Source organism: Carassius auratus, chromosome 15 (genome assembly GCF_003368295.1).
Source record: "Carassius auratus strain Wakin chromosome 15, ASM336829v1, whole genome shotgun sequence".
Lineage (NCBI taxonomy): Eukaryota > Metazoa > Chordata > Actinopteri > Cypriniformes > Cyprinidae > Carassius > Carassius auratus.
This window is the reverse complement of record NC_039257.1, coordinates 22560954-22584823: the sequence shown is the minus strand read 5'-3', so window position 1 is coordinate 22584823 and position 23870 is coordinate 22560954. Positions and strand designations below refer to the sequence as shown.

The following is a 23870-nucleotide window of genomic DNA, read 5'->3' as shown; positions in this document are numbered from 1 at the left end:
CTAACATCGTAGGAATGCTAGTTTTTAAACTCGAACTGTTTGAAGCAGTGGGAGTGGAGTTAATTTCCATGGTAGAATTTACGGTAAAATACTGTAAAAAAAAAAATAAGAGTGATAAATTAATGGTTGAGAGCTGTAAATTAACAGTACTCTACTGGCACCCCTGCTGCCAGTAAATTACTGTTATTTAACGGCACGATTTTTTACAGTTATTGTGTGCAACTTCAACTTGATTGACCATTATTGAAGACACCTGATGTTAATAAGCAGAATCACCAACCGAGAAAATCACAGTTTGTGTGTCACCAATATAATTGTCACTGTTTTCTTAAGTTGGGGTCTTGACCCTTCAGTTAATAACTTTAGATTAGGTGTGGCTGTGATAACTGAGTTATAACATACAGACAGAGCCAATGTAATCTTATGAATTTGATCGTGGTTTGGACAAATTATCTTGGAGTGACCCGAGTTCAGGTTTCTTTACCATGTACATAAATTAGATGGATATAAAAAGTGATACAGCATTTTTGCCATAATATGACATATTTTTAAAAGTTAGTTCTACACAAAGAAATAATTCTTTAGTTTAGACACACAGACATCAAGAATCAATGTGAGCATCACAACAACGGTAAAAAAGCATGTTGTAGCCAATAACAACTCATCCATGGGTCCCATCATGAATGAATAAATTATGAGCTGAACTGTCTTTTTAACTTTTTTTCTAACTATATTTTATTTTTCCTGTTTTTATGTGAATTTTTTGTATCTAGTTGATGTTCAGAGTAGATCTGTTTATCTGAATATGCTGTTTGTCACCGTTGTTGAGATCCATATGCTGATTCTTGTAATCTGTGTGTGCCTAAAACTAAAACTCTTTAATAATAATAAAAAAAAAAAAAACTGAATCTCAAGAGATGCCCTCAAAATGTGCAGAAAATACAGACTTTTTTGTTGCGGAATCAAAGCTGTTAAAATTGATAATGATCAATAAGAAGAGAAGAAACTGTAAATCAGTTCAGTGATTAAAATCAAACAATGGTTACATTAAAACATAATAATCACCAACCAATGATTTTTGCTCTTTCTGGCTTAACACACAAATTTGTCCCAACTAAAGCAAACACTGACCACTATAATGGTGATACACAAATTGTGATTTTCTCGGTTGGTGATTCTCCTTGTTAACATTAGGTGTCTTCAATAATGGCCAAACATAACTCAATTAACTCTTTAACTTTCAAACTTTCCACACTCAGAGTGTTAAAGGTGCTGTAGGGAACTTTTGTAAAAAAAAAATATTTTTACATATTTGTTAAACCTGTCATTATGTCCTGACAGTAGAATATGAAACAGATAATCTGTGAATAAATCAAGCTCCTCTGGCTCCTCCCAGTGTCCTATTGCCATTTGCAGAAACTCCATCGCTCCCGGTAAAAAACAACCAATCAGAGCTGCGGTCCATAACTTTGTTTGTGTTCAAAATGTAGAAAAATGTATATAATAAGTGAATACACCATGAATCCATTTTCCAAACCGTTTTTTTGGCTTGTCCTGAATCACTAGGGTGCACCTATAATAAGTGTTTATACTCGGACTATTTTAGATTGCTTCGGGGATACCGTGGCGGAGTAACCCAGTACCTTTGTGATTCTTCATAGACATAAACAGAGAGAAGTAGTTCCGGCTACAATGTCCTTCCGCAAGACGCAAGCAGTTTTGTTTATTAACCACTAGAGCGTCAAAAGTTCCCTACTACAGCTTTAAATTAACACTGGGGATTTTGCTGTGTAGAGTACAGTTACATACACCACTTATTATTGAGACACTGTGTCTGTTTAACAATCACTGCTTCATTACTATGCTTTTAATGTGATCATCATAGTACAATAATGCATCTCTGAGTCAAAATATCCTTCCAAGCCGATTTTGATCTAGAAATGTTTGTATATAAATTTATATAGCCTAAGAATATTTCTCATACATGTTCACAACCGTTTTGTTTTTTAAATGATTAAACAAAGATCGTGTATTCGCGTGATACCAAAAGTAATATAATCTTTAACGTTTCCACCATTTTTGTTAGTTTGTACTGTTGAAAAAAATATTTATGTTTTGAATCCTATCTTAAGAAGAGCATAAACCTAAACAGCAGCAGCTCATTTTAATATCTCAACATGGTCACACAAAGAACAAGCTCTGAACTTACCTCAAAATATGCGACAGTTGAAACACTCAAAGTTAAGAGGGTTAAACTGCGTCGTTTACTTTCGTCCTTTTACTTTCGTTTCTACCTTCTTAAGGTGTGTGCTTTTTTATTGTAACTCCACTAATACAAACTCCCTCTGGTGGCGAAGGGCGTCCTCATGGGTTTAACATCTCTCACTTACAGCAGTCAGATAATCCACAGACTCCAGCAAGAGCAACCAATGAAGCTGGACAAAGAAAACAAACTCAGACAGTGTTTGATGTCTGTCCACATGATTCAGAAATGATCAGGGTATCTGGGGATTTTTAGGCTCAAATTTAAGACTTTTTAAGACATGCACAAAAGTACCAATTGTAATAATAATTTAAACAATTATTATTAATTGTTATTATTAATTACATGACATGCCTAAATATATTTTACCATCTTAATTGTTTACATCGGGTGGGGGCCATCCCGATCTCTTTCTAGGGAATTTACAAAATTGTATAATTAAAAATTTAATTCAAATGCATATTCAGCAGTAAAATGATCTAACATTACCAACACCAACATCTATTAATGGTTAACATTAGTGCTGTCTGTAAATCGATTAAAACAACAACAACACATTATTCTGTTGTTAATTTTGCATATTATTATTAACTGCATATTAATATATTTATATTGTAATAATTTCCCACTGAACCTCCAAATTAATGTAGAACCGACAGATACTACATTCTAAATATGTGATTTTATCCCATAGTTATATTTCTCATAGTGGAATACGGGACAGGTGCAGCAGTGGGCAATATGACCACCGTTACATTATCATTATCATGTTATCATTTGTCTAGGGGTCAGGAGTGGGGGTAACAAAGAATGAACAAAAAATTTAATTTCAGCCAACTCTATACAGATCCAATATACTCTTGGATCTCATGCATGCTCCCACAAATGAGCTTCAGGTGGAGGTGATTTGGCCTGAGGAGGAGCAGAGAGAGAGAGAGAACGAAAAATAAAAAAAACAATGCATGCAAAAACACAGAGCTGGAGCTACAGAGCTACTGATACCATTATGTAACATTTCAGTAAAAATTACTGAAAAAATACTTCAAAGTTTTCAAAATAAAGATGTTCAGCAACATCAAATGCTTTATGCAAATCTAAAAAAAATAAGAAGAAGAGAAAGAAGAAGAAACCCACTTCCCTGAACCACCTCTATAATCAAGTAAGTCTAAAATCTAATATTATAAATCTAATATTGTTATTGACCTTCCTTCCAAAAAGCCTGATTGTGTAAAGTAAAGTGAAAGGCCTTGAATTATATAATCTTTACCATTTTAGGATTCAGTGTAATTACACCTTTTTTCATACTTTCTAACCTTTTTTTTCTTTTCAATACATTCCTTCAGGGCATTAAAAAATACATTCCTCAACCCATAAAAAAAGCAGAAAGTCCATCTGTCCCAGGAGATTTTTAAAGGTGTTTAAATGTATCCTGATAACAATAAAGTCCAATTCTTCTTTCCTAAGATCTAAATCACATAACAGAGTTTTAATCTGTGGGATATTGTTTTGAATTTTAGCAAAAAAGTGGGTAATTAATGAATTTTTTTTTTTTTGGGGTGAAATATTCCTTATTCCTATGCCTGTTTTGATTCCCAGGTGTAACATAAAAGATTGTGTAAAGGCTCCAGAGGAGAGGACTCTTTCTAACTTTTGTATGTCTGCCAAAGACAAACAACAAGAAACGAAATAAAACAAGAACTTAAAAGTAATGATGCAATAGTTCTAATGAAGTTGTAGGGATGTCTCTGACGAGTTTAGGTCAGCGCAGTGCCAGTACACAGTGGAGCATATGTCACTCAAGCCTGTAATCTGATAAAAGAGCTGGAGACGATCAGTCAAGCCAAGTGTCAGGAGGGCTACAGATCACTGCCTCATCCAGAATATCAATGACTGGAAACCTGTTTGCATATCTGACCCACTGAAAGAGCTGAAACAGCCTTGTTTTCTTCTGTCATATCTTTTTATGTCTTAATTATTTGCTTCTGTTAATATTTTAACTTTAATTGAATTGTATATTACTGTAAGCTAAGCATCTAAGAATAGTCCATAAAGTTTCTCTGTTACCTTTGTAAGTGGTTCGGAACTTGTTCTGATACCAAAATTGTGTATGATAAAAAACAAACATGTAGCTCAAATGAATCACTTTAACGTATTAATAATTTATGAAGGGAAATCTTACTAGACTGAATGTTTGATTTCAGACAAATGCTGCCACAATTTAACCCAAATTGAATGTATCCTAAGTCATATTTATTTTAAGTTGAATTTTTTTTTACTTGAATATGAAGGCCTGCCATATTACCTGCTAATGTCTATAAAAGTTTAAGCATAACAGAGAAATTTACATGAAAATTTGATGGGATGTACAAATGATTGACAACAACAAAAAGCATTAGGAGTGTTTTACAGTCTGATTAGGAAATGTTCATTTTCTAGATGGAAAATCAACAGGAAATTGACAAGAAAACAAACAAACAAACACATTTTTATTTATTTATCCATAACACTAAAACAGTGCAGATATAATATTTTCTTAATGGCACACAGAACTGATACTATCTTACAGTACATTAAAGCACACTGACAATTATTCATACTGTCAAGTTTATCGTAACTCTTTCTGTCCAATGCATGGTCAATTTTACCTTCCATCACTTGCCTGCATACAGTGGCCACAAAAATAAATTTTTAGACATTTTGACACTCAAATCACACTTAACATCTAAATTTTATTGCTTTAGATAACATAATCAAATTAAATCTGCAAACAAAAAATGGTAGCTCTTTTCTAAGATTTTGTTTAGTGGCCTTTAAACACCTGTCAAACATACTAAAAACATACCACTTTGCTCAACAGAAATAAAGTATGTGTTTTTATCACTAATTTCTAATACACTTAGAACTTTTTGCTGTATTAAATTTATAAATGTGTATATAATATATAGCCTTTGTGTGATTTCAGAGTTAAAAAAAAAATTCCGGCTACTGTATGCAGAATATCAGATTCAATGACTATCTATAAACTTTTTAATAGTTCGAAAACAGGAAAAGGTTAGTTCACCCAAAAATTAGGCTGCTTTTTACTCACCCCTGAGGCATCCTAGGTGTATATGACTTTCTTCTTTCAGACGAATCCAGTCGGAGTTATATTAAAAATTGTCTTTTATCTTTCAAGCTGTTTCATGGCACTCGGCGGCTGTTGCATTCCTTCAGTCCAAAAGAAGTGAAATAAAAAGAGCCTTTCCATAAAAAAAGTATCTCACATGTCTCCAGGAGGTAATTAAAGGCCTCCTGTAGTGACTCAATTAGTTAAAAAAAATTAGAAATATATATATCATATTCAAAACATAATAATCACTTAATAATCATTTAATGTAGCTTCCGCCAACAGTTGTACACAGAAGCAGTTTCAGGAGCATGACATATGAAGGTAAGCATTGTGCCGGTGAGTCTCCTGAAAACAAACGTTTATCTAAAAGATCAAACGAAGAAAAGTTTCCTTACTTTAACAAAGGAAAACCACTCTCCTCTTGGCTTATATTTAAATCCTCCGACATTCTTCTTTACAAATCCTTGTTTTGTACTTAGTGACCATTGTTTAGTTTTGATCTCTCCGCTGCATCTATGCGTGCGTCACTTCTGAGCAGTGCACACGCAACACTGACCTCATACGTAATTACCCTGGATCTGCTTCCATTTACAAAAGTGAGTGCAAGCTAGATTCAAGTGATTATTAAGTTTTTAATATGGATATTTTTCTTAGAAAAATGCATCGATTTGCTACAGGAGGCCTTTGTTCAGCCCCCGGAGCCGTGTGAAATACTTATTTTGTGGAAGGGAGCTTTTTATTTCATGTCTTTTGGACTGAAGGAATGAAACTCCCATTGAGTGACATGAAACAGCTTGAAAGATATATATATTAAAAAAAAAAAAAATCTATATATATATATATATATATATATATATATATATAAAACTCCGACTGGATTCATATGAAAGAAGAATATCATGTACACCTAGGACGCCTCGGGGATGAGTTTAAATTTTGGGTGAACTAACCCTTTAATTGTTAAAATAGCTATGTTTCGGTAATATTAATAATATTACAGTGTCAGTACTTCTATCTAAAAACATTTCTGCTATCGTCTGTTGTTTGCTTGCAATAAAAGCATCAACAGAAAACATGTTTGCCCTACCAAACACATTTGCACCAGTCCCAAGGTCAGATGTTGGGTAGATGATTGTCATGTTTGTGTCTGTTTTTATTCTTCATTTCAGGTGCTGGTGAGATGTTACTATTGGTCAGCTGAGGAAAGTATTGAGGCTGGAAAACAAAATTTATCTCAATTAATTACCAATTAATAACCAACTAATGTGAAGTGAGCAACATGTTTAATAATCAGGAGTGAACAAACGTTTTTCAGCCTGGTTCTCATAAGAGCACCTGGAGGTTTGGTCTGGTCCTCACACTGCACACAGTGTGACCCATTAAATATAACTATAAAATAGTTAATAATAGTAATAATTAGTTAGATAGATTAGTTCATTTTTTTTTTTATAAAATAAGAAATTGTGATAGTACTATTAGATCTCAAACTAAAAAGATAGTATTAAATAAAAATACAATTACTTTATAGTAAATTTAAAAATGGGATGCTGATCATTTATTTTTTTTATTTCATTTTCATATTTTTTAACTTTAAAATAAGCAAATCATTTTTTTTTTTTTTTTGGCACGCTGCCGAGTGAAGTGCATCAGTGAATGAAATGTTACTCCCTAATCCCTTCAAGGGTCTACCCTCCAGAGTGAGAGCTTTTAAAGGGATAGTTCACCCAAATAGCAAAATGATGTCATTAATGACTCACCCTCATGTCGTTGCAAACATGTAAGACCTCCTTTTATCTTCGGAACACAGTTTAAGATATTTTAGATTTAGTCTGAGAGCTCTCAGTCCCTCCATTGAAGCTGTGTGTACGGTCTACTGTCCATGTCCAGAAAGGTAAGAAAAACATCATAAAAGTAGTCCATGTGACATCAGAGGGTCAGTTAGAATTTGTTGAAGCTCGGCTCGGTGTTCATCTTCAGTTCTCTCTTCACAGCAGTTCAGTCAGTGTACTGTTTGAGTACATGAATTACTCCGGGATATTGGTTTGTTTGAACTCAGAGGGAGTGTCACATTAAAAAAGTTAACATCTTAAGTCATTTGTGGATTAATGCATATTAGAGATGTGACCCGTTTAAAACGATTCAGTTCGATTTGGGGAACTGGTTCAAAAAGATCTGGTTACATCGAATGATTCGTTCGCAAACCAGATATCACAAACTTATTTGTTTTGAACTCTCTCTCACAACAGACATGGAAGAGAAGACAATGTTGAATAAAGTCGTAGTTTTTTGCTATTTTTGGACCAAAATGTATTTTCGATTATGTTTTTCTTACCTTTCTGGACATGGACAGTAGACCGTACACACAGCTTCAATGGAGGGACTGAGAGCTCTCGGACTAAATCTAAAATATCTTAAACTGTGTTCTGAAGATAAACAGGTCTTACAGGTTTGAAACAACATGAGGGTGAGTAATTAACGACATAATTTTGCTATTTGGGTGATTTGTTTGTTTTTTTATTAAGTTTTTTACGCCATGTTAGCATCATGGCTATTTACATGGCAGACAGGTTCAGTATCATCCATAAGATTTACATTACATAAAACATTTCAACTTAACATAAGATAGAAAATCTAAAATACATTTAGGTGGTACATTTTCAAATATTCCATGCTATTCCATTCCATGTTTCTGAATAAAAGCGTTTTCTAGCATCATCATAAAAATTACAATTCAACAAAATATGCTTGATAGTCAAAGGAACTTTACATGAAAGACATAAAGGAGGAACTTCGCCTATTAATAAAAACCCATGGGTAAGTCTTGAATGCCCCAGTCTACACCTAGTAAAGACAACTTGATCATGTCTTGATTTAAAATTGAACTAATATAGTTGAGCCACCAGAAGCTCGATGTATGTTTGGACCATATGCATTAGAGCTAACAAACTTTTTCAAAGACAAAGGACTGTCAGGTGACAAATGAGTTTCTTGGAGGCAAAAAGCAAAAGGGTTGAGAATCATAACTACTCGTTGAAGTTCTGCAAAATTTGCCTTTGCTCCACGACAGTTCCACTGAATAATACTGGTATTAATTATGTTGGTAAAACCAGTACTTGGCCTTTACTCCTACTTTTAGAAGAGAAGCTCCGACTGCGGGAAATTGTGGGTTCCGCCATATTTGCATCCTTAAGGGAGTCAGCTTTCTGTAATCTATTCTCCTGGCTAAACTTTTGTTGTTGAGCTCTTGTGCTGTGCTGTGACTTCTTTCCTTTTGAGGTCACGGGAATCTCCACTATTACACTTTGGTCTTCAATTGTTTCAGTTCGTGTTTGACTAGAAGTTTGGGTGCTTTGTGTTTTCTTTTTGATTGAAGATGAGGTTTTACTGATTAATTGTGGTTTTTCTCTTGTTAACCAGGTCAGATCAGTTTGGCACTCAGCCTCTTGCTTGGTCGGTAAAACCACTGCAGCAAAGGATTTCTCAAACTGAAAAATAGGAAGCTTTTCAACCTCTTTCCGAGCATCTGCATAGTTCACTCTTTTAGTTCGCTCTTTTTTTTTTATCAATTCACATCCAGTGTTTATGTCATCATCCGAATTTTGTTCCAATATTTGCCTTTTTGAGGATTGTTTGTTAGCCATATTCTTTTTTATCTTGTTCCATCATCTTTGCTTCCCACCCGCCTCGGAGCCCAACCAGGGGATGCACAGAGCCGCGGAACTCCAGCAGATATGCATCAGGAATACAAGGATGATATACTCTTGCAAAAAGAACTAATGTTCAAATTGCTTGATTAAACCTTTGCCACCGCCTTCAGGGAAGAAAAACATATAGCTGATTTAATTGCCAATATCTACCAAGGGCACGTCATGACTAGCCGCTTGATTGGATCGGGTCCCTCCAACTGCTCGTCTCTATGAAGTTGGAACCAAAGCATTGTGTTGGTCCTGTAAAAGCCACAGCTAATCTCATTCCTCAAATGCCAGGACTTCTTCCTCCACAGACACGAGTCGCAACTCACGGCTAACAAGTTGCCCCATTTGTCGCCTTTTACGAACAGCAAGGGGGTGCTAGGGACCTATTCTACCCCGGGTCCCCACGGGGAGCTATTTGGGTGAACTATCCCTTTAAGTGTTCAAAGTGTTCATCTGGGTCATCATCCCGTGCCCACACAAAGTCACCATCATCATGGAAAGAATCAGTGCAAAGGATCATGGGGGCCCTAAGTGTCCATCAGTTGTACCTTTTGAAATCCTTAATTCCGAATGGCCCTTTGAAGTGGCCAGTTTTGAACACTTCGGTTTTGAACGACCCTTTAATATGGCGGCCATGATTGTTTTCACTCCGAAGTACCCTTCGGAGGGTGATATATCCCCTTTGGAACACACCGATTCTGCTTTGACAACGGCAGAGGATAGCCAGGATTTATGCTTTTAGTTTCAGTAGAAATTGTAGCAGAATTACAGTTTGTCAATCTAAACAATGGTAATTGTGCAACAGCTGTCAATCATTTTTTATTTTGGTCCTGCAGACCACTTATGTGCACCCATGATAATAAGGTTAGAAACCCAATTTTAAATTCAGTTTCTATGCTGCAGTTCTACAATCTTAATATGCACTTTTAACTGGTGAAGTGACATGTAACATCAATAAATGTTTCCCAATGTCATGCATATTATGGGCTTTTGAGTTTGACTGCGAAGCTTTTGTGTGGTTTTCTTTTTAGGCAGGGGCTGTTTACACCTGGTCACTATATGCATTTTGTCTGACTGGATAGCTATCTGATCGTGAAAAGAGCAAATGTAAAAGCACCCCGCAATGCATTCGAGTTGGATATAAATCCAATGGCTGAAACTACTTCAGGAGGTGGTCTGGGCTGTGCAAATTCATCTGGTTGTTGAAACCACATAAACACTGGCTGCAGCATCTCTTCAGGAAGTCGACACACAAACTACCACAAATGAAACAATGTAAGACGCAGATTGTCAAATAAGTAAGACAAACGTATCTTTCTAGTGCTGATCACCTCGTGCTGTCCTACTGTGGTCTTTGACCTTAATTTAAGCTGATAATTAAGATAATTCGATTTTTGTGTTGACGTGAACTCTATTAAATAAAAATTTAGTGCGGGAATTGTAAATCAAATTTTCGATCATTTTTGCGACAACAAATTTATGTGGCCAAGTGTAAATGAAAACATTAACAAATTTGATGGATATCCGATCAGAGAAAATGCATGAAATGTTCAGGTGTAAACAGGCCCTAAAAGATTTTAAGCCCAACTTTGAGCCCAAATTGAGCAATCAGGGGAGTGTGGCCTGATTCAAAAAATCCTCAACTGTGTAGTGTCATTACAATTTTTTAAATGCTCCCAATTGAGTTGAAGCGTCCCAGATCTCAAATCATAAATATAAAACATGTTTGATATTTATAACTCTTGGTTGGGCTGCCTCTGACGTGGTACCCGCGAAAGCCAATGAAAGTGAGCAAGCTCACCAACCAGATGCCACAAAAGTGAAGTACTGAGAAAGAATATAAATTATATATTTTTTTTTCTCCTTTGTTTTTCTTTCCATAAAACAAAACTCATGCCAGGAGAACCAGCTGACAATGTTGATCATACTTCATTTGATTTTGTTTCATTTTGAAAATGATATTACAGTCTGCAGATGTATGGTCTCACGGTCAGGCAAAATAATGTATTGTGTGCGTTCAGAGGATTATAATGTTAAATGTCAATAGAAACTGTCCTTAAGACTGTGGTCTCCACCAGTTTTAAAAATCAGTTAAAAATAATTACATTTTTAAAATGCTCTAGTATCTCCCAGACTTTAGTTAATGTCATTCATCCCTATTCATTAGTTGCTATGTTTTTTTGATTTGCCCTTTAGTTGCAGTTGTGTCTAGTTAACTCCTTTAGTGCTTCGCTGTGTATTTAAGCCCTGTGTTTTGTTCAGTTCACTGGTCTGTTCACATTATGTATTTAGCGTTTTTTTGTGTTCATTAGTGTTCTGCACTGTTTTGATGAACGACTACCTACATTGCTGCGTATGTGCAAGATTGAGGAAGAAATTAGCACTCCAACTACTGCCACCAGCCCAGCGATGCCTAAGCCCACCACAAATGATGAGTCTGAGCCTGCCACAATAGCAGCAGAATTCTCTCTCAAACCCCATCTCTGCTGTTTTCCTTCAAATCCTCAGCTCATCCTCTAACAGCACCCCCCTATGGGAATTTGCCTCGTACCTTCCGAACTCCAGCTCTGCCTGGAAAGAGAATCTTCTTGCTCCACCTCAGGCCTCCGAGTCCTGGACTCCACCTCGGCATTCCAACCCTTCAGCTCTTCCTTGGCCCGGTGCTCCCTCAGCTTCACTGGGGTCCATCAGTTCTTGGAATGCACTGGACTTCCTCATCTCTCCGGCTCTGCCTTGGTCAGTCCTCTGCCTCCACTGTGGTCTTCCGGTCTTCTGGCTGCACTTCGTCACTCCATCCCACTGGTTCCATTTGGACTTCTTCTTCCATCTTGGTCTTCAGTCCCACTTGTTTCACCCTCGCTTGCCAAGCCCCCATCTCCTCTTCGCCCCTGCTCTGCCTCGGCCCTCCCGACCTCCATTGTCACCCCGGAGGAGGACAGAAACTATAATGGGTCATCTGTGTTTGAGCTCTGTTTCGATTTGGACTGAGTTTCTTTTGCACTCTTTCCTATGTAAGTTAATGTGTTCTTTGTACCCGTTCTTTAGTTGCCATGATTTGCCTTCATGTTTTACACCTGTGTCTAATTAATTAATTATGTTTCTATGTGCATTTAAGACCTTTGTTTTCTTCAGTTCACTGTTCACTTCTCATTGTGTAGTTTGTGGTTGGTTGTAGTTTTTGTGAGTAAATATCTATATTGTTGTTTAGATCCTTTCTCACCTTTACACTGCAACCAGAGATCCCATAAAGTCACTATTGCAAGCCTTTGCTTGTTGTACTTTTTTTTTTTTTTTACTTTCACCTAAATTTTGCTTCTGAAAGGGACATGCGTTTTCACTGCATGTCTTTAGTAGTAGTCCTGACAGTCTTTTTTAAATTATGAAAGATGGTACGTGCTGGTGCAAGCTATAATTAAATCTGTCCCTTAATGTGTCAAAATACAAGTTCCATTTATTAGTGTGCTGTATTTGCCTGATCATCTTTATAAACCTTAGAATATTAAACCACTTTATTGAGATCATTTTGAAATGTTGTAGGAGAAGACCAAACATTCTCAAAGAAAATTTGGTGCCATGGTAAACTTTATTTAAACTATATTTTTGTAATTTTTAAGGAAATAAATCTTCTAAACCTATTTTGGAATACAAGTCAATTTGTGTGACTTAAGTGAGTATCTTAAACTCGAGTCACAGAATCCATTTCTTGCTATAACCAAAACTTTTAAGTGTAGGTTCATACCGCAGGAGCTCTGCGTCTCGTGCCTTTCTCATATCTTCTTGGGAGACGATCAGTTTCTCTGCCCCATCCCGTTCCCCCATCCTCCTGAAAGTATGGCAGCTCTAAAAGCTCTTCACATGACAACCTGCCAGATGGATCCATTACTAGGCAGGACTATAGAGACACAAACACAAACATACACATACATTCCTTTACTGTCCACCTCTATTAATACACAACTAGCCTACAAATAAAAACAATACATTGTTTACATTCATATTTTCTGCTAGGAAGAATTTAGTTATTTTGTTTGTTTGTTTGTATAGAACAATGGCTTTTGACAAGAAGCAGCTATTTTATTTATTTTTATCTATTTTGTTATTGCTTGTTATATCAATTTTGTTTAAAAGGATAGTTCACTCAAAAATTCTGTCATTAATTACTCACCCTCATGTCATTCCAGACCTGTGAGACCTTCATTCATCTTCTATTAAATTTCAAATTCCAATTAAGATATTTTTGATCTGAGAGCTCAGACATGCATGTTCGGCTAGAATCGGCCTGAACTCGTCCATGCTCGGATGCGGAGCAATGCGGAAAGTTACAAAAAATGCCATGCACTCCGCCACGCAAAACAAGTTCATGTGCACAATTTTTCGCGCTCAACGAGGTGAACTTGCTCGACGCGTACGAGTATAAATCTGCCTTGACACAGACAAAGGGACCAATGCCGGGGTTAGTCTTTGGAAGAAAAATTAGCAGATTTGTTATTTATTTCATTTTATTATTTTTTTTTTATTTATTTAAATGTATGTGTGTGTACTTCTAACATGTTTGGTTGGTCAAATACATGTTGGAAATTCAAATCAGAGAGTCTACCGTGTCTGGAATGGATGTATTCTTGAGTCTATAAGGTAACAATAATATAATAAGTTTGAAACGGGTTTGGCTAAAAGAAAATGTTGGTTTTGTCTATACTATAGGTACTTGTACTATAATGTAATGTACTATCAATTGAATGGCATTACTAAAAAGAGACTAAAATACAATTTTCATTGACTAAATGTCATCAGTTTTAAGAAAAGAGTATGAACGTTACTAAAACTAATACAAACTAAAATTACAGCTTAACGCAAAGACTAGACTAAAATTAAAACAGCACTAGTTTGTCATTTAGGCACTCATTCTATTAGCATGGTAGCATGGGCATTAAGTTTACCAAAAGCGCCCTCTAGGAGACATATATGCTGCATCCCTTTGCCATGCTTCAGGGATTCCTGCACATCTCCGTCAGACAAGATGTGGATGAAGCTTTTTACAGCTGCCCTTATAAACTCTCCGGCACACCGGTCATGACGTCATATGCTGCCGCTTGCCAGTGTCAAGTAATGTTGTGTTTAGACTCATGATTCATTCCCCAAAAGCGCCCTCTAGGGGACACAGTGTCTCGTAACCTGAGACTTTATTTTAGTTTGCTTTGCGCTCAAAAACTATTCTCGTAGCTTCATAGAATTACACCTGAATGTTACATGGGCTCTTTTACTGATGTTCTTGCAACGTTTCTGTGCCCTGATCATGATAGGACACTTACTGTCAATGAGAGGGTCAGAGATATCAACAAAAATATTTTCATTTGTGTTCCGAAGATGAACGAAGGTCTTAAGGGTTTGGAATGACATGAGGTGGAGTAACTGATGACAGAATTTAGATTTTTGGGTGAACTAGCACTTGCAGTGTTGAACTGTCCTGCTGTAGTTATGATTTGAGCTATTCACATGCTCCAGGTTTTCAGTTTTCAACTTATAAAGGAGAGTCCAGCTGTACTTACTCAAGCTTTGATCAGACATATATTTAACTGGAGACCGAAAACACCAGTCCTTGTGTAAAGTTTCCCTTTGGGTAAAGATTTTCAAGTCAACCTGTACTTTGTTACTATAAACCTCTACTAGAGCCAACAAACTTAGACCCACCCACAGACATTCATGCCACTACATGCTGCTATGATAAAGTTATTTATATATCATATTTCAGGAACCATAGCCAGGGGGAAGGTTTAGGACGATTGTATTTATATATTTATTTATTTTTTTCCTAACCTAACCCACCACACAAAGTGATCTACACGATGCTGGCAAACAGAAATGTAATATATCCAAGCATTTAAAGATAATTAGTTTGTATGGCATCACACATTTTCATGAATTAACCTGATTCGAAAGTTTCCACCATTTTAAGTTATTTTAGGTAATTTGTCTGATTTGCACTTGGGTATTCACCAACGTTTTTTTTTTTTTTTTCAAAAGATATCAGCAAATATTTTTTTGTGCATGTGGCCCATCATTTCTTCTCGTTGTAAATGCAATGTCAAAACTTCGCAAATCTTAGTATATTCATGGACAACAGGAAATTCTGAGGAAACATTTGTTCTATTTCAAATTAACTGTCCACAAATTAAAAGTAAATATGAACATCATCAATCTGGCTTAGAGAAAAAAAAAAAAAAGCCCAGATGACGCCCGTGCATTGCTTTCAGGTAACTTACATTCATAACCCTATGAAACTTTTTGGGCTGCTGACATTAATAATGTGTTTTAATGTCGGTAAAAATTTCACCATCACCGATACATCTCTCTGAATTGGACTTTAAATGCCTTACATAAAAACAATGAGGAAATAATGATTGGTTAATTAATAATAATCATATGGTTTCATTAAATAACACTGTAAAAAAAAAAAAATGTATGTACATTAAGTTATTACAAATGCCTGCAAAGGGTGCCAAATGCCTGATAATTGCTGTTGTTACACTTACAGGACAATCAAATCCTTGTTTAATATTGATCAAACATTTAATTTCGATATCCACTTTAATTTTTTGCCACCTTTTTCCAATAACAACAAAAACATGTGGACATTACAACCCTTACAAATATTAACCATGTATTAAAAGTATTTTCTTTTGTCTGATTTTTGAATGCTTGACAAAATAAAATCAAACTGTATTAATAAAATCATAGTCATAGGTAACTGTCTATAGCTACAATTGCAATTTATAAATAATAAAATTTAATTGCAATTTATTTACTTTTATATTTTATTAAAGTTCTATTTTGACCCATATATTGGGGGTGTTTTTTTTTCTTCATAATAGGGAGGGCCACAACAATGCAGTTCTGCTTAGGGCCTGATTTGGCAATCAGCAGCCCTGTAATAGCCCTGTATTGACATCTCACCTTCATCACAGTAATAGCATGAGGAGAAGCACCATGGAACCTCTTCTCTAGCGGCTCCTACAACAATAAAACCAAATTTAGTAACATTCCACACTGATGTGTTTGTTTTTTCAAGTAGGTGTGTGTTTTGGTGAGAATTCGTGCTACCATGGTATCAGGCTCAGGGATGCTGACTCCACTAAAGAAGACATTGGAGTGGAACACCTGCTGATGCCGTGGGATCAAGTCACCTATCAGGGTCAAAGTTCAGAGGTCAAGAGTCAGTGTTTTTTTTTTTTTTTTTTTTTTTAGGTTTAGACCCAACTTTTGTCATACAAGTGAAATTAAATATGCTCTGGAAGTGGTGAAAGTTCAGTGGATAATAATTATCTGCCATTTAATTCAATTATGATAATATTTTACTATAACATTATCACGGTCAAATGGCAGAAACAAATTGTAGTGACTGCAACTGTTGACTATGGAAGCTTGTTTCAGCCACTGAATAGTAATTATGATTTTTTATCTCACAATCCTGACTTTTCTCACAGTTCTAACTTTTTTTATAAGAAATTTGCAATACAAACTTGCTATTCTGATATTTTGTTTTTTCAAATATAAAGTCACAATTGGATTATGATGTCAAATTCCAAGAAATAAAGTTGAAAATACCCCCCACCCCCCATATAAAAGTTGCAATTGCCTTTTTTATTCATCTATTTATATTCTTTGCCAGAAATGGGCTTCCACCAATTAGATGATAACATGTGTAAACAGGACCGTTCCTGATTATAAAATGTTTCAAAATATCTTTGCTTTCACTATTTCCTTTTTAAGTTAGGATTCTAGGATTCAGTTGGATTTTAAACTCCACATTTTAAGTGGTCCCAGACGTTTGGAATCTTTTGTATACAACCTTCAACATTCAAACTTCTTCCTTTCTTTTACTTTGAGTACCCAGTGTTTTTCGTATGAGGTGCAGCTGATCCACGTCAGAACGTCCCGGCCAAAGAGGATTTCCAGAAAGCAGCTCGGCAAAGACACAACCGAGGGCCCAGACATCCACTGGGGGACCGTACTGAGTATCTCCAACCAAGAGCTCTGGGGCCCGGTACCATCGTGTTGCCACATAATCGGTATAATCATCACCTGGACCAGCTGTTTCAAGCACACACACACACACATTTTTACACTTATCTAAATGAGGACCTTCCATATACTTGTTTGTTTTTACATGCAGCTACTTATAAATACGATATAACACACTTATTAACCCTAACAGAATTTATACAGCTTTGTTTAATTTATGCCGTTTTTACAAATGAGGGCATCCTGAAAAGGAGGTTTTACAAGAGATCATTTCTGGATACAAATGTGTGCCCAAAACATGTATAAGTGGCTACGCACACATAGATTCAGAATTACATGTGCATCATCCATAAAGGATTACAACATGCTGATGGATAGACCTTGTGTTAGCCTATAGTAACAATACGCTGAAACCCAAGGATGATGCATGTAAGCAGATCCTGACTGGCTGATTGCACCTGTGAGGCTTCACGCTGCCCTGAAAGTGAGCTCAGGACACATGACAGCTGATATAGGTAGGAAGTATAAATAAGTCATAAATGAAGTGAAGATGCTAAATGCACATAAATGGCTAGAGAGTGAGTGACACTTACTGAGGATGCGAGCAAAGCCAAAATCACATAGTTTGATCACACCGGTCTTGGTCAGAAGAATGTTCTCTGGTTTGACGTCCCGGTGGATACACTGGTAGACACACATAAAGACAGAGATACTATAATAATAAGGCAGGGAAAGACATCTTTCTAAAGAAATCACCTGAGCACAGGTAATATAATGATCTAGCAAGAATGTAGCACCAAAACAGCTCAATAAGAGTCCAAATTTGCAGTATTCATAAAATTATAAGACAAATAATACCCAGATAACCTACTACTTCACTGAGATTCTGAAGAGTGCATTCAATGGACACTTCAGTTTCCCATGAGGCAACAGGAGAGGACTTGTAAATGCACAGAAATGGCACAACTGACCATGCTAAGAAGGCAGTTGTAGGTCGTTTGGATTGCACTATATTGCACATATCCATACCGTGTAAGCTCTTCATCAAATGTAAAGGGCCATTAGCACAGAATGCATTTTTCCATTCCATTTCGCTATTTTCCATAGTTTTTCTACATAAACATGCACCTGATGGATGTGTTTGACCATATGTTTGCACCATCTTGCCCATGACATATCGTTCTAATGACGTAATGCTCAAGTTAAAAGAAGTTTGACGTAAAAAAAAAAAAAAAAAATTCTCTAGACCTTGCATTTTTCCAATTCCCACTGCCTTCATCTCACGTTTTGTGGTTATTTTTACTGCCACTGTCCGCAAACCCCAGTGTTCAGCACTAATGATGAACTGACATACAGTACATTACTGGCCACGCTTTCAGTACGTCAAATGCAAAACACATTTCTATGGATCTATTGAATGGTTATTCTATGCCATAATAAATATCAAAATGTATGGCAATGTGGATCAAATGAATATCAGTATCATTGAATATCAAAATTTGACTTATGCTTCCATGATCATGTTCTCTGAAAGAAGATGCGGAGCAGAGATTGGTGGCAGTGAGTATTTTACAGATTCCAGTGATTCAAGTGGAAGGAAATTTCTGAAATTTTAATGAAGTTCATTTTTGAAGCATTTTTGTTTTTAGTGCACTTGGTGGAATATATGCAATTAAAATGTTTATATATCTGTTTATTGGAATTCGCATACACCACATTTTATTACAATTATGGTTACTGAGATTAAGAGCTTAATTGCATCATTTTAATCAAAATATTTCTAACGTATTGCTACCAATATTCACATTGTGAGGTCACATGTAAACAGTCACTGACTTAGTGACTCCTTCATTACTAATAAAAATACACAACAAATCCTCACCACTACTGTGAACTGAGAGCCTGATGTATGTCATGAAATAAACAACTTATTCCAAGACATCATTTTTTATTGTTAGTTGTCTTCTTCTCATTCCAAAAATGAGTTTTTTCAATAGTGTGACTTTTCACAGTTGTCTGTAGCATTCAGAAGTGACAAACACTGGTAGACAAAAAAAGAGATGTTGGACATACTGACATTGTGTTTGTGACAGAAGTTGACGGCCTGTAGAGTTTGCCACACAATACTCTTGAGTTGTGCCTCAGGAACCCTAAAGAGACAAAATGACAACGTTCATATCACACCTCATATATTCTGCTAGCTACAGATTAGACTGATCTAACATTTTTGGCATAGCTGGCAGGATCTAGCAACAGTTCTCTAAATATCAGTGCAGCTCCCATATATCTGCAGTAACCATGGCCTGTAGTCACTGGCAACCAGTTCCTTTGTTTCCTTTGTTTTGAGAAGCAGCTAAGGTTACAACTGAAAGGCCTTCTGGGAAAGAGAGAGAATGCTGGTCAGCCACAGCCTTTGTGGTCTGACCAGTTTAGGAGCTTGGATAAACAACGGCTAGATACAGTCTATAGAAGTCAGCATGAAATATCATTCAAGAATCAAGAAATCCATCGAAGAGCAGTGCAGGTCGTAGGAGAGGAAGGGTTGAAAAGAAAGAGCGATGGATGAAGTCAGCTGAAAACAAAGCTGTTTCTAGGGAGAGACAAGTTATTGCATTTGAATGGAAGATTACAGAGGCAAATATTTTTAAGAAGACTAGGAATGCAAATAAATAGGGTCAGTTTTCATTTACATTCATTTTTGAGACAACAGTATAAACGTCATATAGTTATAAAACATTTTTAAACTTACTTTTTATTCTAATTACATGATCTGTCGATTAATCTAATGAATCACAAATTAATTTCACATAAGTTTTGGTTGAGATATTGCCCCCAGAAAGATATTTTAAAATAAAAAATAAATAAAACGCTGAATAGACACTACAAAAAAGGAGCTTTAGAATATTTATATTTTAATTAAATTTTGCATAAATGCTAGAATAGTATTAAATACTTAATATATACAGTTGAATAGGAAAATGAAAAAAGGGGGAGTCAATAAAATTTTGAAATATCTTAAAACAAAACGAATTAAAAAAAAAAAAAACTACTGAATTTCTTCTATGTTTCCTGTCATTTTAATTAATTATTAATCTTTTTAGCGTTTTTTTACAAAAATAATAAAATAATTTTCTACTGTGGATATTGCTAGGGGCTGTATTTGTGAGTCAAGCACCATTCTTGATATTCTTTATATTCAAAACAAATATATAAAAAGGAAATGTGACTGACCCTCTGGGATGTTTGTCCAGCTCATTTAGAACAGTTTGCTCACAGAACTCAAAGACCAGATGAAGACGTCTCTTTCTCCTGAAGACCTCAAGCAAGTTCACCAGATTCACATGCTTCAGCTGCTGCATGGATACAAATGGAAATGTTCATGTATAAGCGTGTAAATGTCTGAGGGATTTACAGTAAGTACAGTAAGCATACCATCTCCATATATCTAGCATCTACCTTCAGCATGCGGATTTCTCTCAGTGCGATCTTCTTGATAACCGGGTCATCCTCAGACTCAACAAATTTTTTAATGGCCACTATCTGACCGGTGTCCTTGTGTCTGCATTTGAACACCACTCCATACGAGCCCTCGCCGATCTTAGCCAGTTTCTCATACTTATCCATCTCCCAGAGAGCATGAAGAGTTACATACTGCAAACGGACAAGCACACACAGTCATGCTGTATGGTGTGGAACAACTAAAAGGTCAAAACATGAGTTCAAGTTTAAGAAGAAACACTACAGTATATGGTCAAAAGTATAGACACCCGAACACCACTTCCACACATGCTATTCATTTCAAAATCCACAGCCATTAACAGAGTTTGCTACAATAGCGTTGGGATGATTTACTCTCATTCAGAGCATCAGTCGGTCAGATGCTGCTGTCAGACTATTTCAATATGAACCTCAGTCTGAGCACAATGCCATGCTGAAACTAAAAAACTGAGCCTCTCCAAACTATTGCCACAAACTCGGAAGCACAAAATTCTCTAGAGTGTCACTGAATGGTGTCGATTTATTTTCACAGTGACACTTTATTTTGATGGCACTTTAAAGCTGCAGTAGATAACTTTTGTAAATATATATTTTTTTACATATTTGTTAAACCTGTCATTATGTCCTGACAGAAGAATATGAGACAGATAATCTGTGAATAAATCAAGCTCCTCTGGCTCCTCCCAGTGTCCTATTGCCATTTGCAGAAAGTCATCCGCTCCCGGTAAAAAACAACCAATCAGAGCTGCGGTCCGTAACTTTGTTTGTGTTCAAAATGTAGAAAAATGTATATAATAAGTGAGTGCACCATGAATCCATTTTCCAAACCATGTTTTTAGCTTGTCCTGAATCACTAGGGTACACCTATAATAAGTGTTTATATTCGGACTATTTTAGATTGCTTCAGCGGAGTAACCCAGTACCTTTGTGACTCTTCATAGACATAAACAGAGAGAAGTAGTTCCGGCTACGATGTTCTTCCGCAAGACGCAAGCAGTTCTGTTTATTAACCGCTAGAGCGTCAAACGTTATCTACCACAGCTTTAATGAAATTCTGTTGACTTTTGCCTCTAACTCCCATAAGAGTATTAGTAGACTGTTAGGTTAGGTTAGGGTTAGTAGAATAATTCGACACGCACTTAATTTCCAGCGATTTTGTTGACTTGCACAGACACTATTTAAACTGAACTGAGCTGGATGATGACATCATTAAAATCAATGATGAACTGCCTTTTTTGTTTTATTGACACACTATTTTCCTATTTAATGCTGTTCAGTGGCTTTGTTACAATCTATATTGTTAAAAGCGCTATATAAATAAAGGTGACTTGACTTGGAAAGTTAGTCCGTAGAATATCTCCGGGTGAAATGAAAATAAAGTGTTATAAGATATTAAGCTGACAGTCCACTGATACACTAATGACTGCTAGTTAACATGGAGTTGCACAAAATATCAAAATACGGTGTTACCATTTTCACCAAAATTCCTGGAAACTAAAGCTAAATTAGAGAGGAGCATTCATATAAGTTGGCATTAATAATGTTTATTTATTTATTCATTTATTTTTGTTAACTTGCCTATATTTACTCAGTTGTCTTCATAAAAAAGTCAGTTATGTCAGGTAACTGACAAAACATACTGTTCAACTAATGCAATTATAAAAAAGGCCTATATACTTTCAAAGCTTAAAATAACATAATAAAGCACATGTTTGTGATTATTAAGCCTACTACTACAAGCGATGCTGCAAATGTATTAATGTTTAACTCATTCACACTGTCATAGTTGTCCTCCAGTAGCATCGAGGATTTCTTCAAAGATTTTTTAAGGTATGTCTATTTAAAGAATAGCTAATTAAATATTTATGAGAATGATGAGTTATTTAATAAAACTGTTCGCGAACTGTTTATCATCTAAAAGACTTACCATGATACCAAGAAGAAGAAGAAGAAGAAGAGGTCTAATGCAAAAGCTAAAATGTGAATGTGAATTAGAAGCACATTAAGGTGCCTGGTCATCTTACCTGAAGAAAGACTCAATTACAGTTCCAAAACGTGTATGTTACAGAATAACAGTACTTCCTCTGTGGCTGTGATCATTATTTCACTGTTCAAATATTCTTCATGAGCTCCAAACACGCAGTTCTTTCAGTTCAGTGCCTGCACTTTTCTGAGGCATCGTCTTCCAGAAAGCTGCATCCTAGTAACCATAAGCCGTCATTCCGGTAGAGCGGCATGTGGAGACGTCACACTGGATATTCGTCGATTTATTCACTCCAGCGAGTCCTTTTAGGAGCGTAGTTACGCGCAGACGCCGTGAAGAAATAAAGGAGAAGAACTGGCAGCAGCTGAGCGGATCTTCGTCAGGCTGGGTCAGGATCTGATCTCTAGCTGGTGTAAGTGATCGCTGAGCAATGGGACACTGCCCTTCCACTTCTGTGAGGCTCATATCTGTGTGCGCTGCCTGGGCACTGGGGCTCTATTATATATAATGTTTCATTACAATTATTTCTTGTCTCCTCTTTATTGTACTTTAACCCAACGAGAGTTTAAGTTTTAGTGGGACGCTAGGGGGTGCTAGTTCACGGAAAATGTCATGTACGAAAGCTTGCTTTGGTCTATGGAAGACCGTTTCTGCCACTGAATAAAAAATAAAACAAGGCAATAGTTTTTTTTAATCTTTTTCATTTTTATTCGAGTTTATATAATGCTTTTCTGACTTTAGAACTCGATATGAACTTGCAATTCTGAGGAAAAAAAGTAAGAATTGTGAGATAAAAAGTCGCAATTACCTTGTTTTTGAGAGGGGGTTCAGCGAAAAATTGGCAGCTGTCAGCAGGAAGTGGCTGTCACTGGCAGCAGGAAGTGGCTGCCAATAAAACCGGATGGCAGCTGTCGCTAATACCCGGAAATTGGAGGAGGCTGCCGGCGGCAACAAGACAAATAAATAATTATATACACTTATGATTATGTTTAATACTTTTTTAAATAAGTATAAAGGTCAGTATTGTATATTATTTGATTTAAAATATTGATCAAATATAAACAAAGAAATAAGATAATTTTGCTAAACGTTATTTTCCAGCTGAATGTTTACGCATGCATGTATCATTGTTTGTGTGAAATAAATGCACACAAACACATTTATATTCATTTATATACGAGAGTGGCACTTACTGGGTGTATGTTGTTTATTTATTATAGGCTATATACACAAATGACTGAAAAGAGAGAAGTCTCAGAGACCTTTATTTAAAATCATATTTTGCGGTTATATTTGTAGTAT

General features: G+C 36.0%; 2 protein-coding genes across 7 annotated transcripts in view; both read right to left on the bottom strand.

The window, feature by feature from the left end:
* The window catches only part of LOC113115389 (NACHT, LRR and PYD domains-containing protein 12-like), a 43583-nt gene extending 41211 nt beyond the window's left edge, over window positions 1-2372 (bottom strand). For 2 of the 5 annotated variants that reach the window (XM_026282916.1, XM_026282918.1), the window contains exon 1: window positions 2210-2369. The gene's annotated coding sequence lies outside the window, so the exon portion shown is untranslated. Of the gene's footprint in view, window positions 1-2209 lie in introns of all 5 variants that reach the window. The other 3 variants (XM_026282915.1, XM_026282917.1, XM_026282920.1) reach the window with 2 other exon arrangements.
* A 2358-nt stretch (window positions 2373-4730) lies between these two features.
* On the bottom strand, window positions 4731-23176 carry LOC113115387 (cyclin-dependent kinase-like 1). 2 transcript variants are annotated; one of them, XM_026282914.1, is made up of 10 exons: window positions 22609-23176; window positions 20543-20737; window positions 20318-20436; window positions 19164-19236; window positions 17680-17770; window positions 16955-17155; window positions 16166-16248; window positions 16019-16075; window positions 12807-12959; window positions 4731-6587 (listed from the first exon to the last, which is right to left on the bottom strand). In XM_026282914.1, exons 2-10 carry the CDS (start codon window positions 20708-20710, stop codon window positions 6486-6488), a joined length of 1047 nt encoding a protein of 348 aa, XP_026138699.1. In that variant the 5' UTR covers window positions 20711-20737; window positions 22609-23176; the 3' UTR covers window positions 4731-6485. The 2 variants fall into 2 exon arrangements, with proteins under 2 accessions (XP_026138699.1, XP_026138698.1); XM_026282913.1 differs by having other exon boundaries at window positions 20318-20439; window positions 22609-23168.
* Window positions 23177-23870: the final 694 nt, after the last annotated feature.